Raw genomic sequence first — 27,028 nt, 5'->3', positions numbered from 1 at the left:
TCATATTCTACCATGTGGCATGACAAAACTAAAGTGCTCCAATTATAATCAACAGAACTGTCTACACTATAAGTATGCAATGTGGCAGCTTTGTTAATTATAACGGGGACATTATAGTTTTGTTGCGACGTTTGCTCTCAGCATAGACGCTGACTGTCTCAATTTAAATACTTAAACTACACACTTTTTGCTGGTGATGGAGAAGTTGTGTATCTCTGTGTCTTTAGGCCCAAGTGAGCAGCTTTCCAGGAAATGTGCTTCAAAATCTTTAAGCCCCTAGTGAGTGAGTCAAAGGCTTTTTTGCATGTAAATAATGAATTTATAATCTAGCTAAACTCATTACTTTCATTTAATCTTTTTACAACCATAGATTTAAAAAAAAGTTGCAGCTTGATTACGGTATAAGGATTTGCTAACATGGATTTTTTTATTTACGTTCCATTATGACTGGTATTGCACATACTATAACTAGATAATATTTGGCATCTCCCTCTTCACCTAAACATCTTACAAAGTTTATTGCAATACAATCACTGGGGGCATTAAAGGATGATTTTTAAATATTGTTTTGAGAAGAGTAATGACTGCTGAAAATTCAGCTTTGCCATCACAGGGAAAAATTAATAATTAAAATAATTAAAAATTAAGTTAATAACTTAATAATAATTGTCTTAATAAGATTACATAGATTTCTTTATATTAATTACCATGACGTTTCTAGTCCTAAAAATCACAATTTAAAAATGTCGTGGTATTTCCAAGTCTTCCTTGGGAACCATAAGAAAGCCAAAAGTGAATTCACAAAATCCTTCTCTTCTGTTGTACAAGCCCTTGTGGGCAACATTAGCTGAAAAAGCATGCACTGATGAAAACTTCAAAAATCCACCGGAAAATGTACTATAATTGGGGATGCACTAATTCTAATATCTGACACTACTTAGGACGCATAGTATGCAAATTCACTCCCCATCCTCTCTTCCAGAATTACACAATCCATCCTCTCTGCTTCCTCTATTGTTGTTTGCTATTTTCTCCTCAGAGTGAGGCTCCATTAGACAGGCTCCTCTTGCTGTCAGTGTCTCAGTTTGCCGTTTTACCGAGAACCAAGTGACGAGCGAAACATAACTGAAAACAGCCAAAGGAGGAGTCGGCGCAGCGATAAGACAAGATGGCCAAACAATGGGAGCCGCTTGCCTTGCTGAGGGAAGACAGCCCTGGAGAATGGAGTGAAACTGAAGATAAGACGCATGCGTCTGAAGAGGACAGAGATAGTGTAGGCCAGAGCTGTCACACTGAGAAAGACAGAGAAGAAAAGTGATAACCTCTGCTCTGCCGTCCACTCCATACGCCAGAAAATGGCTACATATGTGACCTTCTGCATTTCTATTGTACTGCTGACTGTCCTTTATATAGCCAGAACTTGCACAGCTAACACACAGACACAGCTGCAAAAAAACACACACGTCCAAATACAAATAAAAAGGTATAAATCTAAAAACCTTTTGTTAAATATTAAAATGTTTCTGTTGTTGGTGGAAAGCAAGGCTAATGTGCACAAACAAACAACTACAAGCAAATACAGTCAAACCAAAATGTATTCAGACACCTTCAACATTTCTCACATTACCACAGTTTATTATAGTTTAGAAAATGATAATAAAATATGACAAGAACTCAGAGTTAAACTGTGACAGAACAAATTTATCTTGATAATGCCATTCTTCTGTTAGACTGTCTCACACGCGAAGGAGGTTAAATTTAAGTACACAGTTAGATAATACCAATTTACAGTAGGTCAACTAATTACCAAACAATGCTTAATTGTGTTCAGTCTGTGGTGTAAAAAGGTCACATTAGCAATTAAAGAAAAAATACTTAAACAAAACATGGTCAGGTCAAAGTGTATGAGTCATTTTTGGCCCCAAATTTGTATAAATTTTTCTTGCAGTCCACTATATGAAGAATTTTGGGGTATAATATGACACAGTTTACATTATTTTGCTATCCTCACTTACATAAATGAACTATAGTGTCCTGCACCCAGTAGTAAAAAAACAAAAACAAAAACATATATATATATATATAATAATATATATAAAATATATATATATATATATATATATATATATATATATATATATATCAAAAATTATATTTGGTGTCTAAATAATTTTTGGTTCTACTGTATAATATCTTCTGCATGTTTAAATTAATACAATGCAAGGCTTTTTAAAGCGTTAAAATGCAAAATTAAAAATAATAATATTTTTAATATTTCATATTTTTAAGTGCTATAATCCTTTCTACCTTTTATATAAAGTTGTACCTTTTATATCAGTTGTTGCTTTCTATGAGAATCAAACCAATGACCCGCTCAACGGGAAGTATGGAAATTGAAGGAATGTATGTTTATTTTAATTTATTTGCACTTTAATTCAACTAATATTTAAATTAAAATGAAAAATTGATGTAACGACTAAAATACAGTAAAGATCTAGTTAATGAATTCATGAAAGTAATAAATAATCATAATCATTTATAACTGCTTCCTTTCTTTTCATTTCCAATTTAAATACTTCCACAAACTTAACCTTTTATAACACTAAATTATAAAACATGACTGTAATACATTTGAATACTTTTTAAGGGCATCCTGAAAACAGTCACGACCACACGAGAACACACGCTGATCACGAAGCGGGCCGGAGGTTTGTGTCACATGCAGATGTGTATAGCTGGGATACTGACAGAGAGGACACAGTATTGGTCCCAGAGGGGCTTCAGTGATGGCTGGTGGGAGATAGAGATCTTTGAAAGAGAGACAGAGAGCGCGTGAGTGTTTGCCTTTGGACCCGAGCATGTAGATGCCCACCCGCACGCTCTGCCACAGCCCCTGGCTCTTGTCGCTTTGTATCAATCTGCATCCCCTTGATAAAAACAGTGCTTAAAATAGTGGCCCACAGCAACAAGCAACATCATGACCAACGACCCTGGACCCTTATGTCTGGGAATGGCCTTATCAAACAGTCTCTTTTTCCATCTTTACATTTTACATTTCCACTCTCATGTTTTCTCTGTATCAGTCATATAAACTAAAATAGGAATATTTATTGAACCTTCACACAAAATCTAAAGTTAGTTGATATGTGTGTTATGTTTTATATCATAAATCCGGATTTTATAGCTCATATGATATAACAAGAATAGGGAGCTTACATTCAAGGAAGAAAAAAACACCTCAATTTTAGTCAGAGGCTCAAACTGAATAATAATAATAATAATAATAATAATAATAATAATAATAATTTTTTGCCGATATTGTTATTTATACACTATGGCCAAAAAACTGCAATGTAAATCAGTCATTTTTTTTTATAACAGTAGCCTATAGAAGATTACTTACAGCGTGACAACATATTTATATGCAGTTTATATATTTCCTAACAGTAAGTCTTAAAAAGATAATTTTCAAAAGCTTCATTATACTGTAGTTTTAATCTTGGGGGGCAAAACATATAATGCAATATAATACAGTGATGGAGAGATAAACATTTCTCAACAAAACTGCTGTATCATACATTTTAACATGATTCCTTTCATTTACCTTACCTTACATTCACTGAAAGAGGACGTGTGTACCATGATCTTTTGGGTGGACATTTTTTTAATTATACTAAAAGGTCTTTTACTAAAAAAGTATGAACTATCAGTCAGAGGACAAGAAGCAAGTAATAGATTGAGTGCAACAGGTGTTTTTTGATCATGTTGACATATTAAAGACCTGAGAAATTCATGCATCAAATATGATACAGGCTTAATCTTAAGCATGAACTGGCTTTTACGCAGACCTATGTACATACACAATTATTATGAAACATAAACACAAGCGATTTATAAAATATTTTTGAAACCCTCACAGCACTGTTTCAAAACTGATTATGACTCCAAAGTGAAATGAGGTTATGTACAAAATATCAATGTCCACACTTGATGCAAACGTGTTAATCATGTATTGCTAAAAAAAAAAAAAAAAAAAAAATCACAATACCGGGGTTTTTTTTTTGTTTTGTTTTTTTTTTTAATACAGAAGTTCTTTACCTGGATCCGGATGTGCACCTGAGAATTCGACCTTCAGGGGTAAATTGGCAGCTAATGCCCTCTAGTGGTGAGCTTTGGTTTAAAATCAACTGTTTTAATACCACGTTGCTGCACAGGACGCTTGCATTATAAAAACAACGCATGCTTCAAACATGATGCGCTTAAATTATGAGCATTTAAATAAGCTTTTCGCACGTACTAGACGGCACTCACTTATATGAATACCAAGCTAAATGTAATCTCCCCGTGTAAATATTAAATGTAAATAGTGAAATAACTAAGTTTGCAAATTCTATAGCAATGAAAAGGATGCGTAAGGTATGGATTTACATTTGAACACTAGTGTAGCGCATTTGTGTCTGGCATTCTGCGCGGACATCCCGTCTCACTATCAGGACCCTAGCCCGGCAAGATGGCGGCGCCCAACCAAATCGCCGGGGAGTTTGAAAACTGGCTGAACGAGCGGTTGGACTCCCTCGAAGTAGACAGAGAAGTTTATGGAGCATATATACTCGGAGTGCTTCAGGAAGAGGAAAACGATGAAGAGCAAAAGGACGCTCTTCAGGGCATTCTGTCCGCTTTTCTGGTCAGTGCACGCGTGACACTCGCACGCTCAACTCTGCTGTCCAGATATTTCACACTGTTAGAAACTTGTAATATTTAACAACTATTCTGAAAAACTCAGCATAAACCAGAAAAACACTTCTAATCGCTTTTTTGCACTTCATTTGAGCAGTTAAAGTGTGAAACGTGATCCGACGCCTGTTGCCATTCACTATGTGTATTATTACTAATATCATTTATTCAAAAATAATCGAATACGAGCAGCTTATTTTCAGATATTGTAAACTATATTTAAATGTAGGTGTACGAAAGGTGTGTGCAGAGAGAGAGATTGTTGTAAAGTCACTGTAAACATCCATATACAGACGCTTGTCTGAACGTTTTAGTCTTGTGTTAGTAAACAGAGCTCGCTTTATTGTCGTAGGAGGAAGACACGCTTGAGGAGGTTTGCCAGCAGATATTGAAACAGTGGACTGAGTGCAGCAGGTCTGCAGTGAAGGGTACTCGGGCAGATGGTAAGTGGAGAGCTGAAATTAGAAAAGCGACCTCATTTCTTAGTCTCATACCACTGTGAGCGATCAGAATTTACATATTCTAAAAAAAATTACACTATGCACTACTGCTCAAAAGTTTGTGGTAATTTTTTTTTAAAGAAATAAATACTTTTATTTAGCAAGGAAGCATTAAACTGATCAAACGTGACTGTAGAGACATTTATAAAATAATTTTAATTAAACATATGAACTATTAAAGGGGTTGTATGATGCGATTTAAATTTTTCCTTTCTCTTTGAAGTGTTACAAGCTCTTGGTGAATAAAGAAGATCTGTAAAGTTGCAAAGACTAAAGTCTCAGAGATATTCTTTATAAAAGTTAACACTCGTCCACGCCTCCCTGAAACGGCTTTTTCTAACACGCCCCCACATATCTACATCACTATGTGGGAAGATTTGCATAACACCGCCCAGATGTTCACGCAAAGAGAGAAGGCGTACCTTTTATTCTCGTTATTATATTGTTGCTGCCGCTGCCATGTCGTATAGACGCTGTGTGTTTCACTGTGAAAGCGAAACTACTTTGTTTGGTCTTCCAAAAGAGGACGATATCCACTTTGTCATGCCTGGAGCTGATCCGTGCTGGTCGCTGAGGAAATACATCAACTTTGCACTGTGGATCGCCGAATCGGCTTTTACTGTGGACGAACCGGCGTCCAGCCCAGGGTCGTCATATGTGGTTGCTGCAAGACCAAGGTACGCTCCTTCGTGGAATCCGCCTGCCGCACCGTTCTCAAGCCGCCGGACTCTGCTCACTCAAACCGACCGTGGCTCACTCTAGACCTCCGGCCGCGGCTCACTCAATGTGTGTGATGTTGTTTCGTTGAGAAAGCGAAACTACTTTGTTTTTGCCTTCTAAAAGAAGACATGACTAGAAATCATGTTTATATCACGTTTATAATGGGTTTTATGTTTATGTCTCGTTGCTCCAGCCGGACAAGGCATCACAATATGTTAAACTCATTTCATTACATCAAATAATGTTCTTTTTAGCAGCATCATATAACCCCTTTAAAAAGCCTAAAAAAAGGTATCAGTTTCTAAAATACTAAACAGCATAACTGTTTTCAACATTGATATTAATAATAATAATTTTTCTTGAGCAAATCATCATATTAGTAATGGCTGCTCAAAATTCAGCTTTACTGAATACTAATAAATTGGCGAGGGTGGAACTCCTTATATGGGAATTTCTCCTGGAAAAACACGCCCGCTCATACATCGACCGGAGCATCAACAAGCATCAACAAGCTCCATCCGGCGGCAGTGCTTCACTGGACTTGCTCGGGAAGAATGTCTCCAAAGAAGTGTTTTTTTGGTTGTAAGGGAAAGATAACTTTGTTCAGCTTCCTAAAGAACCCAGTGTTGGGATGTGAATGCAGTTTGTTTTTCTGGGGCAGCAACGGAGTTTCACAAGTGTGACTAACGTTTTATAAACAAGGCCCAGTTCGATGCAGGATTTGCACATCGTTTGATACCGAAAGATGGAGCAGTCCCAGCTATAAAAATCCCGGTCATGGTTCAGAACTGCAGACGGTAGGTAAAACGGTACAAATGTCTGTTTTGTTGGCACTCGTTGCTCAAGTTCTCATCACTCTTTAGTCCCGCCCATGGCGTGCCTCCAGGAGCTCAGCTTTTTCCGGAGAGAATTGTAAAGCTGTATCTTCCTTTTATAATTATGATAAAACTAAAGACTTTTTGGAGATATGATGGATGCAGTACTACTTTATAGGTACTCAAGATTAACATGAGATTGGGTGAAACTGTGTGTTATGCCCCCTTTAATATTTTTATTTCTCACTTTTTTGTGTGTAACAATTCCATAATTTTAATATGACCTCAATATTTGTAATTGTTCTTTTTGTTTTTCAGCCACTGTATTTGGAAAACTGTCTTTTTGTTTTTTTTCTATTTTCAGCTGAGGTTCAGGCTATTGCCAGTTTGATAGAGAAGCAGGCACAGATTGTGGTCAAACAGAAGGAGGTGTCAGAGGAAGCCAAGAAGAGGAAAGAGGCTCTACTGGCACAGTATGCTCATATCACAGATGAGGAGGAATATCCTTTTAACACGTTTTGTAATGACGTGACAATTTGTAATGTTGTATTTCTATGGCACTTTGTTAAGAACAAAGCAAAGTCTCTCTCAAGGTCAGGGATTAGGTGATCCAGCGTGAAGCACTTTCTTTAACATTTGTACTGAAGATGATGAGGAAGAACAAGCTGCAGTGGGTATACCCAGTGACAAATGTATCCTTTTTTACACCATCACTCTGCTATGTAATAAACACGATCACTTCAGGAGAAGATCTCTGCTCTGGTTATATACAGTATATATATAGTGTGCAGTACTGTTGTAGGAGCAGATGTATTATGATCTGCAGGGATTAGACTAAATATCTGTATCTACATGAACTGTTCCCTTCACTGCCAGCCCCAGCCATGTTCAAAAACACTAATGTCGAGGATGTTTTGAACCGCCGCAAACAGCAGCGTGACCAGGCCAGAGAGGACGCACAGAAGAAGAAAGAGCAGGACAAGATACAAAGCGAGAAAGACAAACTGGCCAAGCAGGAGCGCAAGGACAAAGAAAAGAAACGCACACAGAAGGGAGAACGCAAGAGATAGAGAGAAAATACAGAGCAAGAAAACTTTTCTGGACTATACGATACCAAGGTTGTTTATTTACAAGAGAAAAAATACAATGAGACCTCAGCAAACAATGTCCCAACTAACAATGTATGCATCCATATCACGTTTTGGGTCCGATATTGCTTATTGAATGATATTGTTGGGCCTATTTAGCTGTTTTCTTGGCTTGTAAAAAACAAATGGCAAACCAGCATACTGAGTGAGAATTGTATCATGACCCATTCATTTTTACAAGTGCTGACTGTTGTGCTACTTATTTAAGGATAAATCTCAAACAACCTGTCAAAAACATGTTCAGGTTGTATTCCAACCCCAAAAAAAAAACAATTAATATTTTGGTTAAAGACCATTTCCCCTTATTGTCATTAGTGTGTTACATGAACATCTAAATTCTAAAGTATAATGTGGCTATGCAAAATATCTTCATAATCCTAAATAAAGTTTTATTTTAATGTTTGTGTATATATATATATATATATATATATATATCCTAAATAATATATATATATAATGTTTGTGATATATATATATATATATGAAGAGTTCAGATGCAAAAGCCATCCAAAATTGTCATTTTTCTCAGGTTCTTATGTTTATGTTCAGATATTTTACTTTAATAGCAAAGAAAAGAACCTATTCATTGCCATTAAAGTGACATCACTAAACCTACACATAGGAGCCTCATAAAAATGCTCATTTTAGAAGAACATTTCACATGGCACTTACAGGCATCTGCATCTCTCTATCTCTCTCTCTCTCTCTCTATAGAAAGTATTGGGACACCCCACAGAAAAAGGCACTTCAAAAAGTAGCGCAAAAAAGATGGAAACATAATTTGTGTATTTAAAAATTGTATTTCCATCTCTGTTCCAATAGTTTTGGAAGTGTCTAAAATGACTTTACTCAAAAGTATAAGTAATTGGTGTTTGGTGATGAGTTTTTGGCTCAAGGTCTGTTTTTTAAAGTCACACCAGAGGTGTTCAGCTGGGATTAGGACTTGGCTTTCTGCAGACCACAAGTTCTTACACACTGACTAAATCAATAATTTTTTTTAAACCTTGCCTTATCCACAGAGGCATTGTCATGTTAGAAAAGGGACCTGTCCAAACTATTGCTATAAAATTAGAATCACAATTTCCATGAATATCGTTATATGCTTAAACAAGACTTGTACTCATGGAAATTACTAGTAGACAAACCTGTTCATTAGTAGGGGGTGTCCCAATACTTTTGACAATATTGTGTGTGTGTGTATATACACACACACACACACACACCATATTGTTTTATATATATAAGGCAGTTGAAAAGTGACCTGGACATGTTTCCATGAGATTCACTCTTTAACATGTTTATGTGAAATTCACTCTCTAACATTTACCAGTGGATAACTGACATGCTTGTGTCTAAAAACAGCATAAATCCCCATCTTACTGCCTTGAGGGACTTTCAAATAACATGTGAACCATTTCTTATGTTTTCCATAGGTTGCTCCTCAGTAGCACATTGATTTTAAACACAGCTCAAGATACAAAAGCTCACAGCTCACAAGCTTTTTCAGAAACCAATGGAGGCCTTCTCATCATGTAGCAATATATGGAGAGGGCTCAGAGACAACCCATAGACAGAAACAAAACTGCTAATCAATGGGAGAGGAGGCGGGGCTGACATATGTACATTTTGTTTGCTCTTGGTGGCTGTTTCTTTCTCAGTTGTGGTTTATTTTTTTATTTTAGAACAGTGATGAACCTAAAGTGAGAAGGGGGTGTGTGTGTGTGTGTGTGTGTGTGTGTGTGTGTGTGTGTGTGTGTGCACGCACATAAATATCAATTGTCAACTGTTCATTTGAAGCTGCTACATATTGTGCCAATACCTTGTAGACTGCCTTGTCATATACTACAATGAGAAACCTTTAGTGTCTGTTAGCTTGTAAGATCAGGTGATTGAGGCATTCTTTTATCAAAGCCACAGTACTTAACATTTTGTACAAATTGGTACAATCAATTGAGTTGTGAAAATGAACATGTTCACTCTTGACTAATATAACTTGAATCAGAGAATATAATTCTGCCTCTGTGTCATGCGTAGGTTTTCTACCACAACCACAAGGTGCAGTTTTTAAAATTGATGTTGTGTGGATGCTTTAGATTATTTTTTTTATCCTTCTGACTCTAATTGATTCAGAGGGATCATCAGAAGCTTTACTTTGCTTGTAAACCCTGGGTGTCACTGCCGATTGCAGAAGATGTTATAATTTCTTAATAAATCTTCTATTTATGCAATAAGAGCATTGACCCCGTCAACACTGTTGACTGGTGAAACTTCTCATCTATTCAAACACTGCTTCGCTTACCTCTGAATTTTTCTTTACATCAACACAACTTAAATGTTGTAAGGTCATATTCTTTGCCATATTCAGGTGTGAAACTTGAAAAGTGTCCAAATGATTTAATAATGAAAATCATCTAGCAATTATTTTGTTAAGCCTCAACTCAGTGGACATTTAAGGATTTTCAATATGATATTTGCTGGGTAAATGTTTAGGATTCTCAGAAACGAATGAGAGTGAGGAACTTTTTTACAAATGGCTTTCATAATTCAGTCAACCAACCTTTTTTGGCAAGTTGGTCACAAAATTGTTCTTTTAAAACATACATTATTGTAAGTGAACAGTCAAATTCACTGAAGCTTTACTGAATGATTTTAGCTTCATTGAATACAGACTGGGATCTGCATTTTTTTAATTAGAGCATTGATTAACATTGTATTTTGAATCAATGTTTAATTAAATAAACAGTAGTTTTACGCACCACTCTGTGAGTTCTGGGATTTTGTGTTAGTTTAATTGTTAAACTTGAACAAAAGCATAAGCAAAAAAACAAAGGCAATATGAGTACACATCATATGAACTATGTCAATCTGTAGCATTTTCTAGTAACGTTGTTGACATCATTTATTTCAGTCCCTGAATGATGTTACTCTCAGCTACTTAATATATCCTCAAATGAGTTACATCACAGACAGATTGACCACATACATACATTAAAAAATAAAGAATACTGAGTTGAATTCAGAATTGAGATAAACAAACTGCAAATAAATAAATTCACTTTTCAAATTTCCAAAAACAAAACAGATTTAGGAAAGATGTGTGATTGTCATTGCTTATCCAGTGAGACCACTAAAAACCAAGTGCTGATGCCAAAGAATCATGCACATAAATAAGTAAAGTAATAAAAGGACAACTGGAACTCGTCCTGTTGATCATAAATACTGTTTTTGCCTGAATGTGTGTCACTGGAACTAAAATGAGCTGAGATTAGATTTTGAATAGGTTGTAGGAGACACTAATTAAACTGTCAAAAAAACAAACCTTCAACACAAATAATGTTTTGCTTCCTGTGCAACTATTTATAAATTTCTAGGTCAACTGGGCAAAAATATCCCATTATCCTCCAAAGCCACAGATCTTGCTCTTGCCATACATTCTGTTCCATTATCACCATTAGCCAGTTAAAAGATCCCTCTTCTAATTTCATCTCTCTTTCTGTCACTGTTAAATCATTCTTTCATACTCTCTCAAAACGTCTTGTTTATACTGGCAGTTCTTCTGGGGTCCTTGGACAAAATAGCTCAGTACTGATCTTACTGCCATAATTCCATGTCTTTTGGAGAATTTGATTATAATCTGATTAGTGGTTTTCAAAAAAGACTGATAAATATTAATGAACTAAGAATTTTTATCTGCTGCCCACAACTGAGCCTAACATATCACTTTAGTGGAATAACTTAAATAACTCATTAATTCTTCTTAAAATGCAATCCCATCACCTCTTGCACTTTTTTGGACAGGTTAAATCGATGTTACTTTGTGTCAAAAAACACACAAAAAAACTGTATACCTGCCAGAAATTGATCACAGGGCAGTCAGTGCTCTCTCCAAGCTGCTTTGCTCAGGACTGTCTTGGCCTAAAGGGGAGCAGGTGCCCAGCTCGTCTCTCTCCTCTGGGTAACTGTTTGTTTTGGGCAAAGTCATTTGCAATGCACACCAAAGAGCGTTCCGGGCCTTTCTGGTGCTGCTGCACAGGTCCTTCACTGCAGATGCCAACAGAAGGATCTCTGTAAGATGTGAAAAATAATTTTTATTTTATTTTTTTCACATTTTAACATACAAGATGCAAGAACTAAGCAAATGTTTGGTTACCAAAGGCTGGAATACACTACCAATTTTTGCCCCGATTTTCCTTCAATTTACTATCTGGAGAAGTTGCCGCTAATTGGCAAAAGTCAGAGCCAGTCTGAGGATTTAAGATGACAGATTTCATAGAAAATTACATAGTGTATGATGGTCACAGACACCAATATTTTAGCTTCAGACTTTGATTCCATCCAGTCGGAGGATATCACACGTTTGATATTTTCAGCTGATTTTAGAACATGTTGTTTTCATTTGTCATGCATCTCCTAGCAACAATGTGCATGTTTCTGCATGAGTTTGTTGTGATTGGAAAAATTTAAAAGTCTATGCTAGTGTATGAGTTTTCAAATTTGGTAAGTGTATGATGCCTAGTATTTTAAAATCTGTTCAGATTTTAAAACTCGTGTAGTGTATTCCAGCCTAAAGCAGTAAAACTAAGGCTGAGTGGGACTTTACCAAGCCCTGTCATCTCGTGGCTTCACACTAGTTTATAAAAGAGTTTGTATTTCGGAGCTTGTGTATTTCCTGGTTTTGTGTATGACTCACTAACCCCTGTCCTCTCTAAAGAAGGCCGCTGGCTGCCTCTGTCTGCTGCTGGCATTGATGAATTCGTCCTTGCGGCGTGCCTGAGTGATGTAGATGACCTCAAGATGCCTGTCCAATGCTGAGCCAATATTAGCATGAAGCGGAAAACTGCGCAACTGCTCCATCTTGCCTAGCAAACCTGCCACCTACAAACACAGCGCAATTCTGCATTATAATATAGAAAATTCATTCATTTGTGCTACAGTTTAAAACACTTACAATTTAATTCTAGAATATAATATCACAGTAGGCAAAAATAGAAATGATACATATGTGTAAAATAGTCCCTTTCAATGAAGTTGTCAGTTTCTTTTTTCCACCCACCAGTATTAGATTACAATTCCTTGCTATTAGATGTAAAACCTGAAGACAACATAACACTATGAATGCCAATACAACAAAATAATTTAGATTATTCTCTCATGATTACGTAATACTATTCATAATCATTTATTATCTTTACATACTGTATTTGTTTGAACTTTTAGGCAGGCTCACTAGCACTCTCTTGTGGCCCCCTGTTTGAAACTCCTTGGCAAGACTTTTATGAGAAATACTGGACTGACCCTGGCCTGTTCGCGCAGCTGATCTACAATAAGGCGGTCCAGTCTGGAGGGGTTTGGAGGCATTTTGGGTAAAACACTACTGGTCACCACAGACACGCGTTTTCCTGGGTAAGTCTTTGTAAGAACAGCTTCTGCCTGTCAGAAAGAAAACATTATATTAGTTTCTCACCTTATCATAGTTGTGAAATGAAAACAGGTCAGTCTACATGGTAATTCAGTAGCATGATATACCAAGACAGAATCTGTACAAGAAAATCATTCAGGTAACTTATTTTTCCATAAATGATTTTCCTAAAAGAAATCATTGTTTTGTCTATAATAGAGTGCTGAAGGAATAATGTATTTTTGTATGCAAAACCCAGAAACAAGTTAACATTTTAGCACTTCCATTCCATCATCCTGAAGTCAATGAGTTTCTTAAATGGATTTTTGCTTAAATAGCTGAAAGTTTTTAACACAAGCTTAAAGCTGCAGTCCGTAACTTTTTTGGGTTCAAAATTTTGTAAATTTATATAATAAGCAAGTATACAATGAATCCATTTTCCAAACCATGTTTTTGGCTTATCCTGAATCACTATAGTACACCTTTTACCATTCAGAGAGAAGTAGCTCCGGCTATAATGTTCTCTCCGCAAGACGCAGGCAGTTCTGTTTATTAACCGCTAGAGTGCCAAAAGTTATGGACTGCACTGCAGCTTTAAGATATTTTCAGGTTTTATTCTACGACAAAAAGTATGCCAATACAGCAGCACATACCTGAAAATTCATACATGCACTACATGAATACGCTTATGTCTCAAAAACATCCTGCTTACTTGCTTTCTCTCCTTTTCCAGCATCCTCCACTGCTCGTAACATTCCTCCAAGTAAAAGTGTAGCTGACTGTTGGGGCTTCCGAGTGCCTTGCCAAACTTAGGTAGAGTCATGGCCGACAGAAACCCGGAGAATGACCCATCTCCTGATGTTTGGCTTAGACCAAGGCATTCTTGTAGATAAGGGCTGAAGGGCGAAACATCTCCCTCTGGCTGACGTTCATTCATGTCGATGAGAGGCACAGAGCAGTAGGGCAACTGTGACTGCGACTGAATCAGGTGGCATGTGCTTTTTCTGGGATCACCCATCTGGTATAGGAATGGGAAAAGTTGTGATGGTATAGCTTTGGCTGAGTTTGAACTCGCTCCGTTGTGTCTCATTTGTCCTCCGTACAAACTGCCCAGTCCCTGATATGGATTTTGCAGGAGTCCTGTTCTTTTGTCTGCCTCTTTAGGGAAACCAGGAAGTTTAGGTTTCATGCTAAAGCGTGGAGAAAAACGCCCATCGGCCATCAGGCCTGCGGACAACCTGTTGTTCTCTAGCTGGAGGTCAAAATCAGAAACATCCACATTTCCCGCTCCCTTCCTTAAATCCTCAAGACTGACCTGGCCTATCGCACCATGTAAATTTACTGTGTTCCCCTGACTCAAATCAGCTGAGCCTCTCACTGCAGGCCGGAACAACTGCTGAGAAGGAAGCAATGGAACAGCCCCTGATGTGTTTGTGAGCTTTGCTAAACCCTGTGATTCATTGTTGCTGTTGGTCTTTGCTGAATTCTTAGCTTGTTTTTGGTAATGGTTTGAATGGATAGGCTGGTACTGCTTCACACTGTTTTGGGTGGTGCTGCTTCCTATCAGGCTGGCTTCTCTGTTTGGGAGGAGGGATGGAGGCACGATGGTAGGAGAAAAGGGCTTTGGTGGCCCAAACCTTAAAAATTCATTCGTAGTATAATGACTTTGTTTTTTATCCACCACTTTAGCTCCTCTTTGCTCCATATGGTTGCGTGTCACCTCTCTCTTAAAATCTGGTGTTTGAGTAATAAGCTCCGACATCCTTTGAAAAGCATGACTCTTCTGCTCTGCCATGATTTCCTCAAGATTCCTCTGTCCTAAAAGACCATTCTGGGTAGATTCTCTGCAATAGTTCATATCCTGCTCTGCCAAGAGAAAGGCTAGTTTGCTGACATCATGCACAGAGAACGGCTGGGTATTTTTCAGTTTATCTTTGCTCACAGATGAAAATTCATGAGATGAACTGAAATAGGAGTCATCCATTGTTTGTGGAGGGCAGCAGGAGTTGAGTGATTGAGTTGAGTTTATATAATCAGACAGGCAGTTAGTGGTGCTGCGGTATCCTTCCTCCTTCTCGGGTGTAATATACTCAGGTTTACCAGGCCTGGTCTGGTAGAGGCTAGAGCTTAACGCTGGGGGTGTGCTCAGGCCTGGGGGGCGAGGGAGCTCTTGGGGAGAATACGTGTCGGCCTCTCCATTACAGGTGGAGAAATTGCAGGGAAGTGCAAAAGAATCAAAACCATTACAATTCTGAAGTTCGGCCCACTGATGAGATTCTCTACCAGCAGGCTGAGGAGAAATATTGCTGACTGGTTTAGGACAAATCTGTTTTGTTGGGAATCCGGAAATGGGAGGCATCTGTACCTCATTATTGAAGTACTGCATCCTGTCTTCTCTTGTCAACTTTGGAGACCAGACACCTTTCAGACTAGATGGTAGCCTACTAAAAACAACACATCAAATTTTTAAAAAGCTGGGTAATTTTTGGCTTAAATTATGAAATTACTTGTTAACAAAAAACAGTTAAATAAATGCTTAAAGGGTTAGTTCACCCAAAAATGAAAATTAGCCCATGTTTTACTCACCCTCAAAGCATTGTAGGTGTATGTGACTTTCTTCTTTCAGATGAATCCAATCAGAATTATATTAAAAATTGTCCTTGCTCTTCCAAGTGTTAGAATGGCAGTAGGTGGGCGTTTTTATTCAACAGTCCAAAAGGAGTCAAGTAAAATTTTTCATATAACTCCGATTGGATTCGTCTGAAAGAAGAATTTATATAATTTGATACATACAAAAGTCACTATAGTGGAGCATCCTTTTAGTGGTTGACCAATATATCGCCAAGGCCGATATGTCGGCCGGTATTTGGCATTTTTCAAATATCGGCATCGTTTTTCTGCTTGGCCAGTGTGTTCTAGGCAGGACTTTTATTTTGACACACACCTGACGTTTATTTTGACGGCGCAAGAGTGGCAGTGCCTGAGCGCACACAGCTCACATTCTCCCTCTTGTTCACTGTCATCGTTAAAGAGCAGGTCATATGGTTTTTAAAGTGTCCTAATATTGTATTGGTGTCCCCTACAACATGTTTACATGCATCTAAGGTCAGAAAACACTGAAATTTTCCCAAAATATACATTTCCGTGATTCTGAAATGGCTCGTTCGATTCAGAGTGAAATGTCTGTAAACCCCTCCCTTCCATAAGCCTACTCTGCTGATTGGTCAGCTGGCCAAGCCTGTTCTGATTGGCACAAAGAGGAGCTCTTGAGCAAGTTAGAAAGCGCAACCATCTGTGTTGGTCCAAATAAAAAAGATTAGAAGCCAACGAACATAAAAGGCAAGATTAGAGAAGCAGTCCTCGGTAAAATGATGAGCACAACAAAAGGTTCTAATTGTTTTGCCATGGTATCCTTGAACACAGCATCTTCTCGACACAGAGAGTGTTCGTATTTCGTGGGCAGGCGGGGATTATACTAATGTGTTACCCAGTGACATATACCGGTAACAGGCAAAAGATTTGAAAATATAACAACTCGTTAAGATGATTCTGAGTCGACTCTTTCTTTTGAGAGACAATATCTTTATTTATCAAGCACTTTTTGATTAACAACTTTGCAGACTGTTTACATTGAAGGATAGCTACCTTACAAACTGCAAGAGATATTTTTCGAAAACCCGTATGACCTGCTCTTTAACAGTTCTAATACGGCTAGAAGTGTGTCTAATAATCAGATAGAATGGTTAAACAAAGGAATTAATATATATAAAAAGTATTAAAATTATTGATTTTATATTATTAGTAATTACAATACTTTCTCGTTTGCCGTCAGCATTAAGCAAATACGCATTTATATAATTTAAACAAATCTTTGAATGGCTAATGAACATTGCATTTCACAAACCTTGCAAACCTAGTCGAATCCAGCTGTGAGATCTTGTGACGTGTGCATCTTCATCCAGCATGATCGCGTGTTCTCTGTGTGACGGTCAGTCCGTGTGAATTAAATGCTTTAAAATTTAAACTCGTGATTTCAAATTATGTTGTGCTTTATGCATTTGCCCACTATCATATTCATGTCATTTTCTCTGTGTGCTGTATGTAAAATGAGTGTTAGCCTTGCTTTATTTGAAAAATATGATTCCCAATGCACACAAACTTCCCAGAATATTGAGTGCTCTGTTGGTTACAGTGTTTACCTTTTTAATTATATTTTTACTAAATATTTATTTGTGAAAAATACTTTGTCATCTAAAGTATGTTTTTTTTACACATTTATTTTTTAATCCATTGTCAAATGATTTCAAATTTCTTAAATATTAATAAAAATAAATAAAAAAATTATATCCGCTATCGGCCCCCGTGCTTTCCAAGATATCAGCATCGGCTGTCAAAAAACCAATATCGGTCGACCACTACACCCTTTTAAGGCAGAAGTACCGACTCATCAAATATTTTGTTTGTTCAATGACACATATTCAAATTTTTTGTAAGCGGTGTTTGACTTAGTCTTTGCACGTTCAACGGATGCGCATGGCAGAGCAGTGCAAGGTGAGTATTTCTGTTTATAAAGCATATACATTTTTTAGAAAATGACCGATCGTTTCACTAGATAAGACCCTTATTCCTCGTCTGGTATCGTGTAGAGCCCTTTGAAGCTGCACTAAAAATGTCATTTTGACCTTCAACCGTTTGGTAGCCGTTGAAGTCCACTATAAGGAGAATAATCCTGGAATGTTTTCATCAAAAACCTTAATTTCCTTTCGACCGAAGAAAGAAAGACGTAAACATTTTGGATGACATGGGGGTGAGTTAATTATCAGGAAATTTTAATTTGAAAGTGAACTAATCCTTTAAATTCATTTGAATATGAAAGAATAGCTATTTTTACACTAATTAGTAAATTAGTGACAAATATAATTAGTAATAACTATATAGGTTAATTTCTGTTACATAAATCAAGAGGGACTTACTTCTCTGAGACATATGAGGAGTATGGGTCCATTGAATCTGGTTCTTCCAAGATGTCTGACACTAATCCATAAAGATCAGCCTCACTCCCACAGTTATTGGCATCTACCAGATTTCTATGCAAGATAAACAATATTTTTCCATTTTTTATAACAAATCCCTTTTGACTCACAGTAGCATGTTAATATATAACATCCATGTTTTACAGTATTATTAATAGCCTACGTGTCTACTAACCTGTTATTAGGTATGACTTGAGGCCAGGTCACTGATTTACAGTCTTCTTCCTGCGTTGGCCAGACTGTGTAAGGGAGTGGTGCAGAGTCTTGCTCCGGGCAGTCCAAGTATGGGTTGTATGACAGCAATCCGCTGTCCCTGAAGCTATCCTGCAACTGAAGAACACAGCATTTGTTCATAAACGGCATATAAATAAGTTATTAACTGGATGAAATATATACATTTAAAATAAATGTAAAAATAGTGGGTGTAAAAATAAGCAAAACTAAGAATGCCCTTAAAATATGCAATTTAATTAGTCTGTTATTACAAATGCTTCCCAATTCAAATATCTATTGAAATATATACATAGCAATTCATATAAAATTAGTTATTTAATTTTGCAAACCATAGCAACGCTCAACAGACCACACTTCACATCTTTTACATTTGGAAAAACCCATAGACATCTGAGATTTGTTTTTTTTTTTGTTTTTTTCTTTATGCAGTAAAGCCATAATTTGATGAGGTCTTTCTCACCTGAGGCTTGTTTGTGGGAAAGTAGGAGTCTGGTCCTGAATTATGAAATCGATCAAAGCCTGTTCTTGCTCCATTTGTATCCACATTGATTTTGTTTTTCGCTGCATTATTAACCTTAAAGTAAAAGAGTAAAAATTATACATATGACCATGGGCATGACATGACAAAAAACAAAGGTTTACCGTCCAGTCAAATGAGGCCTTGAGGGGATTTTTATTTGCCTGGTGATACGACATAACGTTACTGACTTCAACTTTATAGTTAAATATCACTACATTCGATATCACTACATTCTTACTATGATAATTAATGTTTTAATTAGTTACGTGTTCACCTGATAATCTGTATCATGTCGGTAACTCAGTTAACTGAACAAGCAGACAGAAAAACTGAACTAGTCAGAAGTTTTTCCTCAGAATTCGCTCTTACCTCCATTGACAATGAACTTTGCAGGCAGGGGGCCTCTCACTATAAATTATTAGCGATATAAATTATAAATATATACTATTCACGATTGTTCTAATTAGTCAACTGATTTACTGTGAAAATAAATTAAAGACGACAAATGTCTTTCACTTGTATGTATAACCTTTCAACCTCGCCCGCGTCTCTTCACGACTGTAACCGCGAAGCGAAGAGTTTGACGTCTCGAGCCGACAACTGATCCTCACATTCCTATTGGCTAAACCGCTTCAATTAGCCAATCAGAATCCGTCAAATGGTCGCGAGGGGTGATGTAGTCAGGCTTAGTAACGGAAGATTACATTTTCCGTAGAAGAATTTAAAAAAAGAAAATTTCCAGAAGAAATGACATCAAATGTATTTTAGCCGCTGGGATTTATTTATTTTAAATGAATCAATAACAGATTTTTTTTTCTTTTTTTTTCAACTGCTTACGGCTTACACATTTTCAAAACTTTGCCTATTTTTTTTCCCGAAACTTTACACATAAATCCAAGAACTGCACACACGAAATGCAAACCCTCACATTTCTTGGAAAATGAAGCACTGCAATAAAAATGCAATAAAGGCAGTTGAAAAAAAAAAAACTAATCAATTTCCCAGTAGTTATTAATTTCTCTCTCGCTCTGCTTCTAAACATTATCTCGTCTTCTGTCATGTCATGTTAATTCAGACCGAACAGCTGGCACTACTAAAATACTATAAATAAAAGCTACATGCATTTGTTTGTATATTCTTATCCTTAATATATCACTATTCGCAGTATTACCAACCGACTAGATTTTAAAAATATTTTTTAAATGTGATATATGTTAATTTAAATTACGAAAAAAAAAATAATAAAAACGATTACATAGGTTGAATTTTACTAACAACCCACAGCCACAAGATGTCACCACTATCTCATATATACATAGATAGATCGCTAGATAGATGTGATTTTGTATAAGACTTTTTTTTTCTGAAAAGATTCTTTCCAAATCCACGTTCCCTCATTCTTCCATACTATAACTTCCCACCCAAATAAAAACTTTTAAAAACGCTCCTATGTTTTCAAATGACTAATGACATATGGTGTTGATATGGGTCTTGAGCGATGAAGACCTTGTGATGGGGGTTTAGGGTAGAGAAATCTGTTTCAAGACCCCCGAAATCCCTCCTCCTTCTCGTGCTCGTTTCGAAGTCAGCGAGAGGCGGCCCAGGGGGAACTTGAAACAGTCTGACGGACAAAGGGGGAAAAGTCACGCAGTCGCTCCTGCGCGCAACAGATACTCCTCTCAAAGTATGCGATTTACACTAGCTCGCGAGACTTTTTGTTTTCGATTGGCAAATAACATGTCGCCAAAAGCGTAGTTTGTGGACTCCCGTTGTGTTCAGTGGAAGTTAGGCGAAACTTTCCGGGACAATGCAGGCGAGTGGAAGTTTGTGTCTGTTTTTGGCACTGATGTTGCCGTGCCGTTTCGTGGCGCCTGGACAGTATCACGGAGATAGCGGGATAGCCCTTCCCGAACACGGCTTCTGTCAGCCCATAACCATCCCCCTGTGCACGGACATCGCTTACAACCAAACCATTATGCCAAATCTGGTCGGACACTACAACCAAGAGGATGCGGGGCTGGAGGTCCACCAGTTTTACCCGCTGGTCAAGGTACAGTGCTCTCCTGAACTCAAGTTCTTTCTGTGCTCCATGTATGCACCGGTGTGCACGGTTTTGGAGAAAGCCATCCCGCCATGCCGCTCCATTTGTGAGAGGGCAAAGCACGGCTGCGAGGCCCTCATGAACAAGTTTGGCTTCCAGTGGCCAGAGCGGCTGAGATGTGAACATTTCCCCGTGCTGGGAGACGGACACATCTGCGTGGGCCAGAACGACTCCGTGGCTACAGTGTCGCCCGTTCACATGCCCGTCCCAGGAACACCCAGCATTCAGCTGTTCTCCTCACCAGACAAGCCCTTCCGCTGCCCGTCAGTGCTCAGGGTGCCTTCCTACCTCAGTTATAAGTTCCTGGGCGAGCTGGATTGCGGTGCTCCGTGTGAGTCCTCCAGAACACATGGGGCTTATATGTTCTTCACGGACCAGGAGATTGAATTCGCACGGATTTGGATCCTCATCTGGTCCGCTCTCTGCTGTGCATCCACGTTATTCACCGTTACCACGTATTTAGTGGACATGCAGCGTTTTAAGTACCCAGAACGTCCTATTATTTTCTTGTCCGGCTGCTATACCATGGTTTCCATTGCGTATATCGCTGGTTACTTTCTTGGGGACAAAGTGGTGTGCAACGAGAGCTTTTTTCCCGACAGCTATAAAACCATCGTTCAAGGTACGAAGAAAGAAGGGTGTACGATTTTGTTCATGATGCTGTATTTCTTTAGTATGGCGTCTTCGATTTGGTGGGTCATCCTGTCTCTCACTTGGTTCCTGGCGGCTGGTATGAAATGGGGCCATGAGGCTATCGAAGCCAATTCACAGTACTTTCACCTGGCCGCCTGGGCCGTTCCAGCTGTAAAGACTATTAGCATCCTGGCCATGGGACAAATCGATGGAGACGTGTTAAGTGGCGTCTGCTTTGTGGGCCTGAACAATCTGGATCCCTTGAGGGGCTTCGTGTTGGCACCTCTCTTCATCTACCTCTTCATTGGCACCTCGTTCCTGCTCGCCGGCTTCGTGTCCCTGTTTCGTATCCGCACCATCATGAAGCACGACGGCACCAAGACCGAGAAGCTGGAGCGCTTGATGGTCCGCATAGGTGTGTTTTCGGTTCTCTACACCGTCCCGGCCACCATCGTCATCGCTTGCTTTTTTTACGAGCAGGCCTTCAGGCAGCACTGGGAGAAGAGCTGGATCAGTACGAAGTGTAAGAGCCTGGCCATCCCCTGCCCCATGCAACCCACTCCTCACATGACCCCCGACTTCACCGTCTTCATGATCAAGTACCTCATGACTCTCATTGTAGGGATCACTTCGGGATTCTGGATCTGGTCGGGGAAGACGCTGCAGTCTTGGAGGAAGTTCTACACACGATTGACCAGTGGCGGACAAGGGGAGACCACCGTTTGAAACGGGAAATCGGGGGCCGGGTTTTCGGGGGATAATGTTTTTAGAAATTAATGATTTTAGGTAAAGTGCCTTTGATCGTCAGTATTTTAAAATAAAGCAGTTACACTTATTTTTAGACTGTCAGAGACTTTCAAGTGGTAAGAGAAATGGGACGTAAACCACTTGACTTCCCCAAACAAACATGGCCAATTTGTTACCAAGTGCAGAAATGTTTTCCTCCCCCATTCTGTTGCCCCCCTGTTTTTTCTCATAAGCTGCTGGCCATAAAAACTCAACTTGGAAAGTGAGATACCAGCTGGGAATTCAACAAACGACAGAGCAAAGTGGGGGGAGGAGAGCTCAAAAGCATGCTATCTAATATACGGCAGGCAGTTGTGTTTAATGTAATTAAAACATTGTACATAATATTTGTAAAAAATCTGTATTTCAACATTATTATATATTTGTATTTAAGCAAGTGTACGTTTTTAGTGTTTCAAAATTTGGTACTCTGTAGTATCTAGAATTTGTAGCCACTAGTCCTTCCTTCATATCTTCTGTACTCATGTTTGCTCTGTTTCAAATTAAAGTTGTTGTAAATAATACTCCCTTTGTTTTTAAACTTTATTTAGCTCTGAAGTGAAAGGAGAACAGTTTTCATATTTGCTGTGGATCTAAAGGAATAGTTTACCTAAAAATAAATATTCTGTCATTTGCTCACTCTCATGTTGTTTCAAACCAGTAAGTTTTTTTTTTTATGTGAAAGATAAAATAATATTTTGTAGAATGTTTTGTCCTTAAAATGAAAGCAATTGAAATCTAATGTTGTTTTTGACATTCAATGTATGGACTAAAAAAAGTTCTACAAAATGTCTCTTTGTGTGTGTGTTCCACAGAATGAAAGTCATAGGTGTGGATCAACACAAGGGAGAGTAAATGATAACATAATTTTCATTTCTGGATTACTTGTTTTAGCATAAAAGCAACTGCAATAATTCACTTTTATTCAAATATGTAATCCATATGTCTCTAATTGACTGTTCTTCATACTTCTACCAGGTCTTAAGACTGTTTTTCCATAAACACTACCCTAAAGTCAGTGTTTGGAATGGTTGTATGTGAGTCAGAGAGAGAGAGAGAGAGAGTGTGCTGCATTTTTTTTTCTTTTGATTGTAGTGTGAAACAGGCAGCCGTTGAGGAGCAAATGGTTCTCGCATGGTCCTGAGAGCTGAGGCATGCAGGGAAAAAATGGAAAGCACATGATGAAATGATTGTGTGTGTGTGTGTGTGTGTGTGTGTGTGTGTGTGTGTGTGTGTGTGTGTGTGTGTGTGTGTGTGTGTGTGTGTCACAAACCAGCCTGCTTTACTGAAATGGTGGAGTGTAGTCTGTTAGTGATCAGTACAAAACTTTTCTAAGGTGCAGGTTTTTACTCCACTAACTTTGTCTGAATCCACACTGAAAAAAAAGTTTCATTCATCCAGTTTTTTAAAAATGTGTGGTGTTGTTTTTCATATATATGTTTTAACATGAACCAATGAAAAATAAATAACTTGCCCTCAGGCAAAATTATTTATTTTTTATTGGCTCAAGTTAAAAAACATAGATGTGAATCATTACCCTATTTTTTTTTTAAATTGGATGAATGAAACACTTTTTTCAGTGCATGTAAGGCTGATTGATTTTCCTGTCTGCTTTGCTTTGGCCTGTGAGTGTATGTTTGTGAGCTCAGGTTTCTAATCTAATGCATGCCCCTGGGCAGCCAATTTCATGCTCTGCCCCTCATACAATGTTTGCCTTCTCCCTTTATGCCAAATCTTGCTCATTTAACATGCACCACTTTCCGTGTGTGTACTACTTCATACCCTGTTTTTATTTTCACCACTTTGTGTTTAACATTTAGGTCAGCATATTGGGAAAAGTGTATAGAAAATTTTCTTAAAATGTTTAATGCTCATTAGAGAGGTTTGTTATGCTCACCAAAGCTGCATTTATTTGATCAAAAAGTACAGTATAATAATTAATATTGTGAAATATAATTTAAAATATCTATTTGAAAATATTTTATAACGTTTTCCTGTAATTGCAAAGCAGTTGGCATATTATTTTTCCTTCAGAAAATAATATGCTAACTGGTGCTTAAGAAACATTTCGTATAATAGTCATGTTTCTTAATATTTTTGTGTTAGCATGATCATTTTTTTCTGGATTCTTTAATGAACAATGTTCAAAAGAACAGCATGCATTTCCAATCAAAATCTTTTGTAACATTATAAATCTCTTTACTACTTTAAATTAATACATCCCAGACCTAGCTGAATAAAAATATTAATTTATTTTCAAAGAGAAAAATAAAATAAAATGCAGTTTCATATCAAGAAGCTATACATTTAAGACCTAGCTGAATAAAAATATTAATTTATTTTCAAAGAGAAAAATAAAATAAAATGCATTCACGTTTAACTTACAATTGGGGATATACATCAAGCGATTCATTTTAAGCAGGGCTAATGTGGCTGTGGCTGTTCTGTAAAATGTAAAGCATCAGTGTCTTGAACTTCTAATGCGAGCTGTTCCGTATGTAACCAGCAGCCAGTGCAGGGAGATAAAGAGAGGTGTGACGTGGGCTCTTTTGAGCTTGTTAAAGACCAGTTGTGTCACTGCATTCTGAATCATTTGCAAAGGTTTGACTGTGCTTGATGGAAGTCCAGCCAGAAGAGCATGCTCCCTTAAGAAGCGCCTGAGCTTTCAGATGTTGTGCAATGCAAGATCTAGAAGTTGGTGCAATGTGGTTTTTGAAAGTCAGCTGGTCATTAAAGATTACACCAAGATTTCTGACCGGACTTTGAGGGGGTAATTGTTGATGAACCTAACTGGACGGTGGAGTCATGCTGTAGATTTGGAGTGGCCAGGAAGACAAGAAGCTCAGTCTTTGAGGAACCCTAGTGACCAGTTGATGTGCTTTGGATACCTCCCCACCCCAGGCCACCCTGAAAGACCTACCAGTGAGATAGGATTTAAACCAGCGAAGTGGAAACCCTGTGATGCCCGTGAGGGTGGACAGGAGCAGATAGATCCAGCAGAATAAGAACTGATGATTTGGAATCAGCTTTTGCAATCCGCAGGGCTTCCCTGACTGACAGTTGCACAGTCTCAGTTGAATGGCCACTCCTGAAACCAGACTGGTTAGCATCCAGTTTGTTGTTCTGTGAGAGAAACAATGATATCTGGTTGAAAACAACCCTTTCGAGGGTTTTTGCTATGAATGGAAGGAGAGTGACAGGTCTGTAGCTATCTGTAAGTGAAGTGTTTAATGTAGGTTTCTTGAACAGTGGGGTTACCCGAGCCTGCTTGAATGCAGTGGAGAAGGTGCCTGTGAGGAGAGACTTGTTGATAATGTGTGTGAGTGCTGGTAAAAGTGTGGGAGAGATTGGAGAAGGTGTGAGGGGATTGGATCTAGAGGGCATGTTGTAGGATGACTGGAGAGGAGAAGTTTGGATACTTCTGCCTCAGTGAGGGGACAGAAGGAGAAGGGGGAAGTTTAAGGCGTGGATGCGGTTGGTTTAGTCATGTTCTCAGCAGATGCTTGCTTACTAAAGCAACTAAGTATAACTTGTAAATCACATCGGCTGAGAAGGCACAAGTAATGCTATGCTTAAGCCTAAAAATCCAATAACAATCCCAAAATAACTGCAAATACATTTTCCTCTTTCTACATTATATTCTAATCATCTGTGTTCTGAATGAATAAATAGCCATTATGATACTGTACTGTATACAGTCCACACTCAGGACATTTATAATGCTGGTGGCTTAGGTGATTTTTCCTTTTCTATTTTTTAATATTCAAACAAGCATTTACCTGGCTTGTTTCACAATACTTTGGTGTCTGCAACAAAATGTAATTTACATCAGTGATTCTTAGCTGGTGTTGCATCAGAACCCAGACTTTACAATGGACATCAAATGGCAACCAAACCAAAATTGTTTAATGTATAAGAGTAACAAAAGTGTCCTAAAAATCAAACTTTGACATTTATTTATATCATCTCTGAAACAATGCAGCTAACATTTCACCACACAAAACACAGTGTAGTCCACATAAACCATGTTTAGTCACAGCCCACAAGCTGAGAACCGCTGCTTTGTACATACACGCTCTCCATTACATCAGTTAAACAAACACACACACATAATCCTGGTAGCCGGGCTGATGGAGGATACAGATACCTTAAACAGTACGAGGGCGAACTAGAAAGACTGTGTGTTAATGGAAAATGTTGTGTGTATGTATGTGTGTTTATGAGTGTAAAATGTTAAAAATGAATGTCTTCTCCTTCAGAATCTCTCCAAACGTAGTCAAGTGCAAATGCTCATACGGTGCACACACACTCACAACGCTGGAATCCCCCGAAAGATATAGACCAGTAATTCAACACCCCTGGAGATGATGTCATGACACAGATGAAGGGAAAGGAAAGTAGATCCA

General features: G+C 38.0%; 3 protein-coding genes across 5 annotated transcripts; 2 read left to right on the top strand and 1 right to left on the bottom strand.

Moving 5' to 3' along the window:
* The first annotated feature begins 4,336 nt into the window (after positions 1 to 4,336).
* On the top strand, positions 4,337 to 8,319 carry ccdc43 (coiled-coil domain containing 43). Its single transcript, XM_019124826.2, has 5 exons — positions 4,337 to 4,684; positions 5,087 to 5,177; positions 7,134 to 7,269; positions 7,412 to 7,461; positions 7,652 to 8,319. The coding sequence occupies exons 1-5, from the start codon at positions 4,511 to 4,513 to the stop codon at positions 7,837 to 7,839; spliced, it is 639 nt and encodes a 212-aa protein (XP_018980371.1). The 5' UTR covers positions 4,337 to 4,510; the 3' UTR covers positions 7,840 to 8,319.
* Positions 8,320 to 10,697: 2,378 nt separating this feature from the next.
* Positions 10,698 to 19,715, bottom strand: LOC109111829 (meiosis-specific coiled-coil domain-containing protein MEIOC-like). 3 transcript variants are annotated; one of them, XM_042720295.1, is made up of 8 exons: positions 19,472 to 19,715; positions 19,043 to 19,156; positions 18,524 to 18,678; positions 18,289 to 18,402; positions 14,028 to 15,759; positions 13,213 to 13,347; positions 12,612 to 12,792; positions 10,698 to 11,958 (listed from the first exon to the last, which is right to left on the bottom strand). In XM_042720295.1, the coding sequence occupies exons 1-8, from the start codon at positions 19,475 to 19,477 to the stop codon at positions 11,780 to 11,782; spliced, it is 2,616 nt and encodes an 871-aa protein (XP_042576229.1). In that variant the 5' UTR covers positions 19,478 to 19,715; the 3' UTR covers positions 10,698 to 11,779. The 3 variants fall into 3 exon arrangements, with proteins under 3 accessions (XP_042576229.1, XP_018980364.2, XP_042576228.1); XM_019124819.2 differs by having other exon boundaries at positions 10,698 to 11,982; positions 19,472 to 19,713; XM_042720294.1 differs by having other exon boundaries at positions 10,698 to 11,982; positions 14,028 to 15,756; positions 19,472 to 19,713.
* Positions 19,716 to 20,707: 992 nt separating this feature from the next.
* Positions 20,708 to 22,593, top strand: LOC109111831 (frizzled-2-like). The gene has a single exon (XM_042720293.1). The coding sequence runs from the start codon at positions 20,910 to 20,912 to the stop codon at positions 22,560 to 22,562; it is 1,653 nt and encodes a 550-aa protein (XP_042576227.1). The 5' UTR covers positions 20,708 to 20,909; the 3' UTR covers positions 22,563 to 22,593.
* The last annotated feature ends 4,435 nt before the right edge of the window (positions 22,594 to 27,028 follow it).

The sequence above is a fragment of the Cyprinus carpio genome, chromosome B3 (genome assembly GCF_018340385.1).
Source record: "Cyprinus carpio isolate SPL01 chromosome B3, ASM1834038v1, whole genome shotgun sequence".
Lineage (NCBI taxonomy): Eukaryota > Metazoa > Chordata > Actinopteri > Cypriniformes > Cyprinidae > Cyprinus > Cyprinus carpio.
The sequence above is the reverse complement of the archived record's forward strand: the minus strand, read 5'-3'. Positions and strand labels throughout refer to the sequence as shown.

What these genes read in the sequence shown, in the direction of transcription:
- ccdc43 (XM_019124826.2), top strand. Translation starts at nt 4,511, where the DNA reads ATGGCGGCGCCCAACCAAATCGCCGGGGAGTTTGAAAACTGGCTGAAC. An exon ending in CATATCACAGATGAGGAGGA is followed by an intron (nt 7,270 to 7,411) that starts ATATCCTTTTAA and finishes TAACATTTGTAC; the next exon opens with TGAAGATGATGAGGAAGAAC. An exon ending in GGGTATACCCAGTGACAAAT is followed by an intron (nt 7,462 to 7,651) that starts GTATCCTTTTTT and finishes TGCCAGCCCCAG; the next exon opens with CCATGTTCAAAAACACTAAT.
- LOC109111829 (XM_019124819.2), bottom strand. An exon ending in TTCCCACAAACAAGCCTCAG is followed by an intron (nt 18,679 to 19,042) that starts GTGAGAAAGACC and finishes TGTGTTCTTCAG; the next exon opens with TTGCAGGATAGCTTCAGGGA. An exon ending in AGCTGCGCGAACAGGCCAGG is followed by an intron (nt 12,793 to 13,212) that starts GTCAGTCCAGTA and finishes CTGTGTTTGTAG; the next exon opens with GTGGCAGGTTTGCTAGGCAA.
- LOC109111831 (XM_042720293.1), top strand. Translation starts at nt 20,910, where the DNA reads ATGCAGGCGAGTGGAAGTTTGTGTCTGTTTTTGGCACTGATGTTGCCG.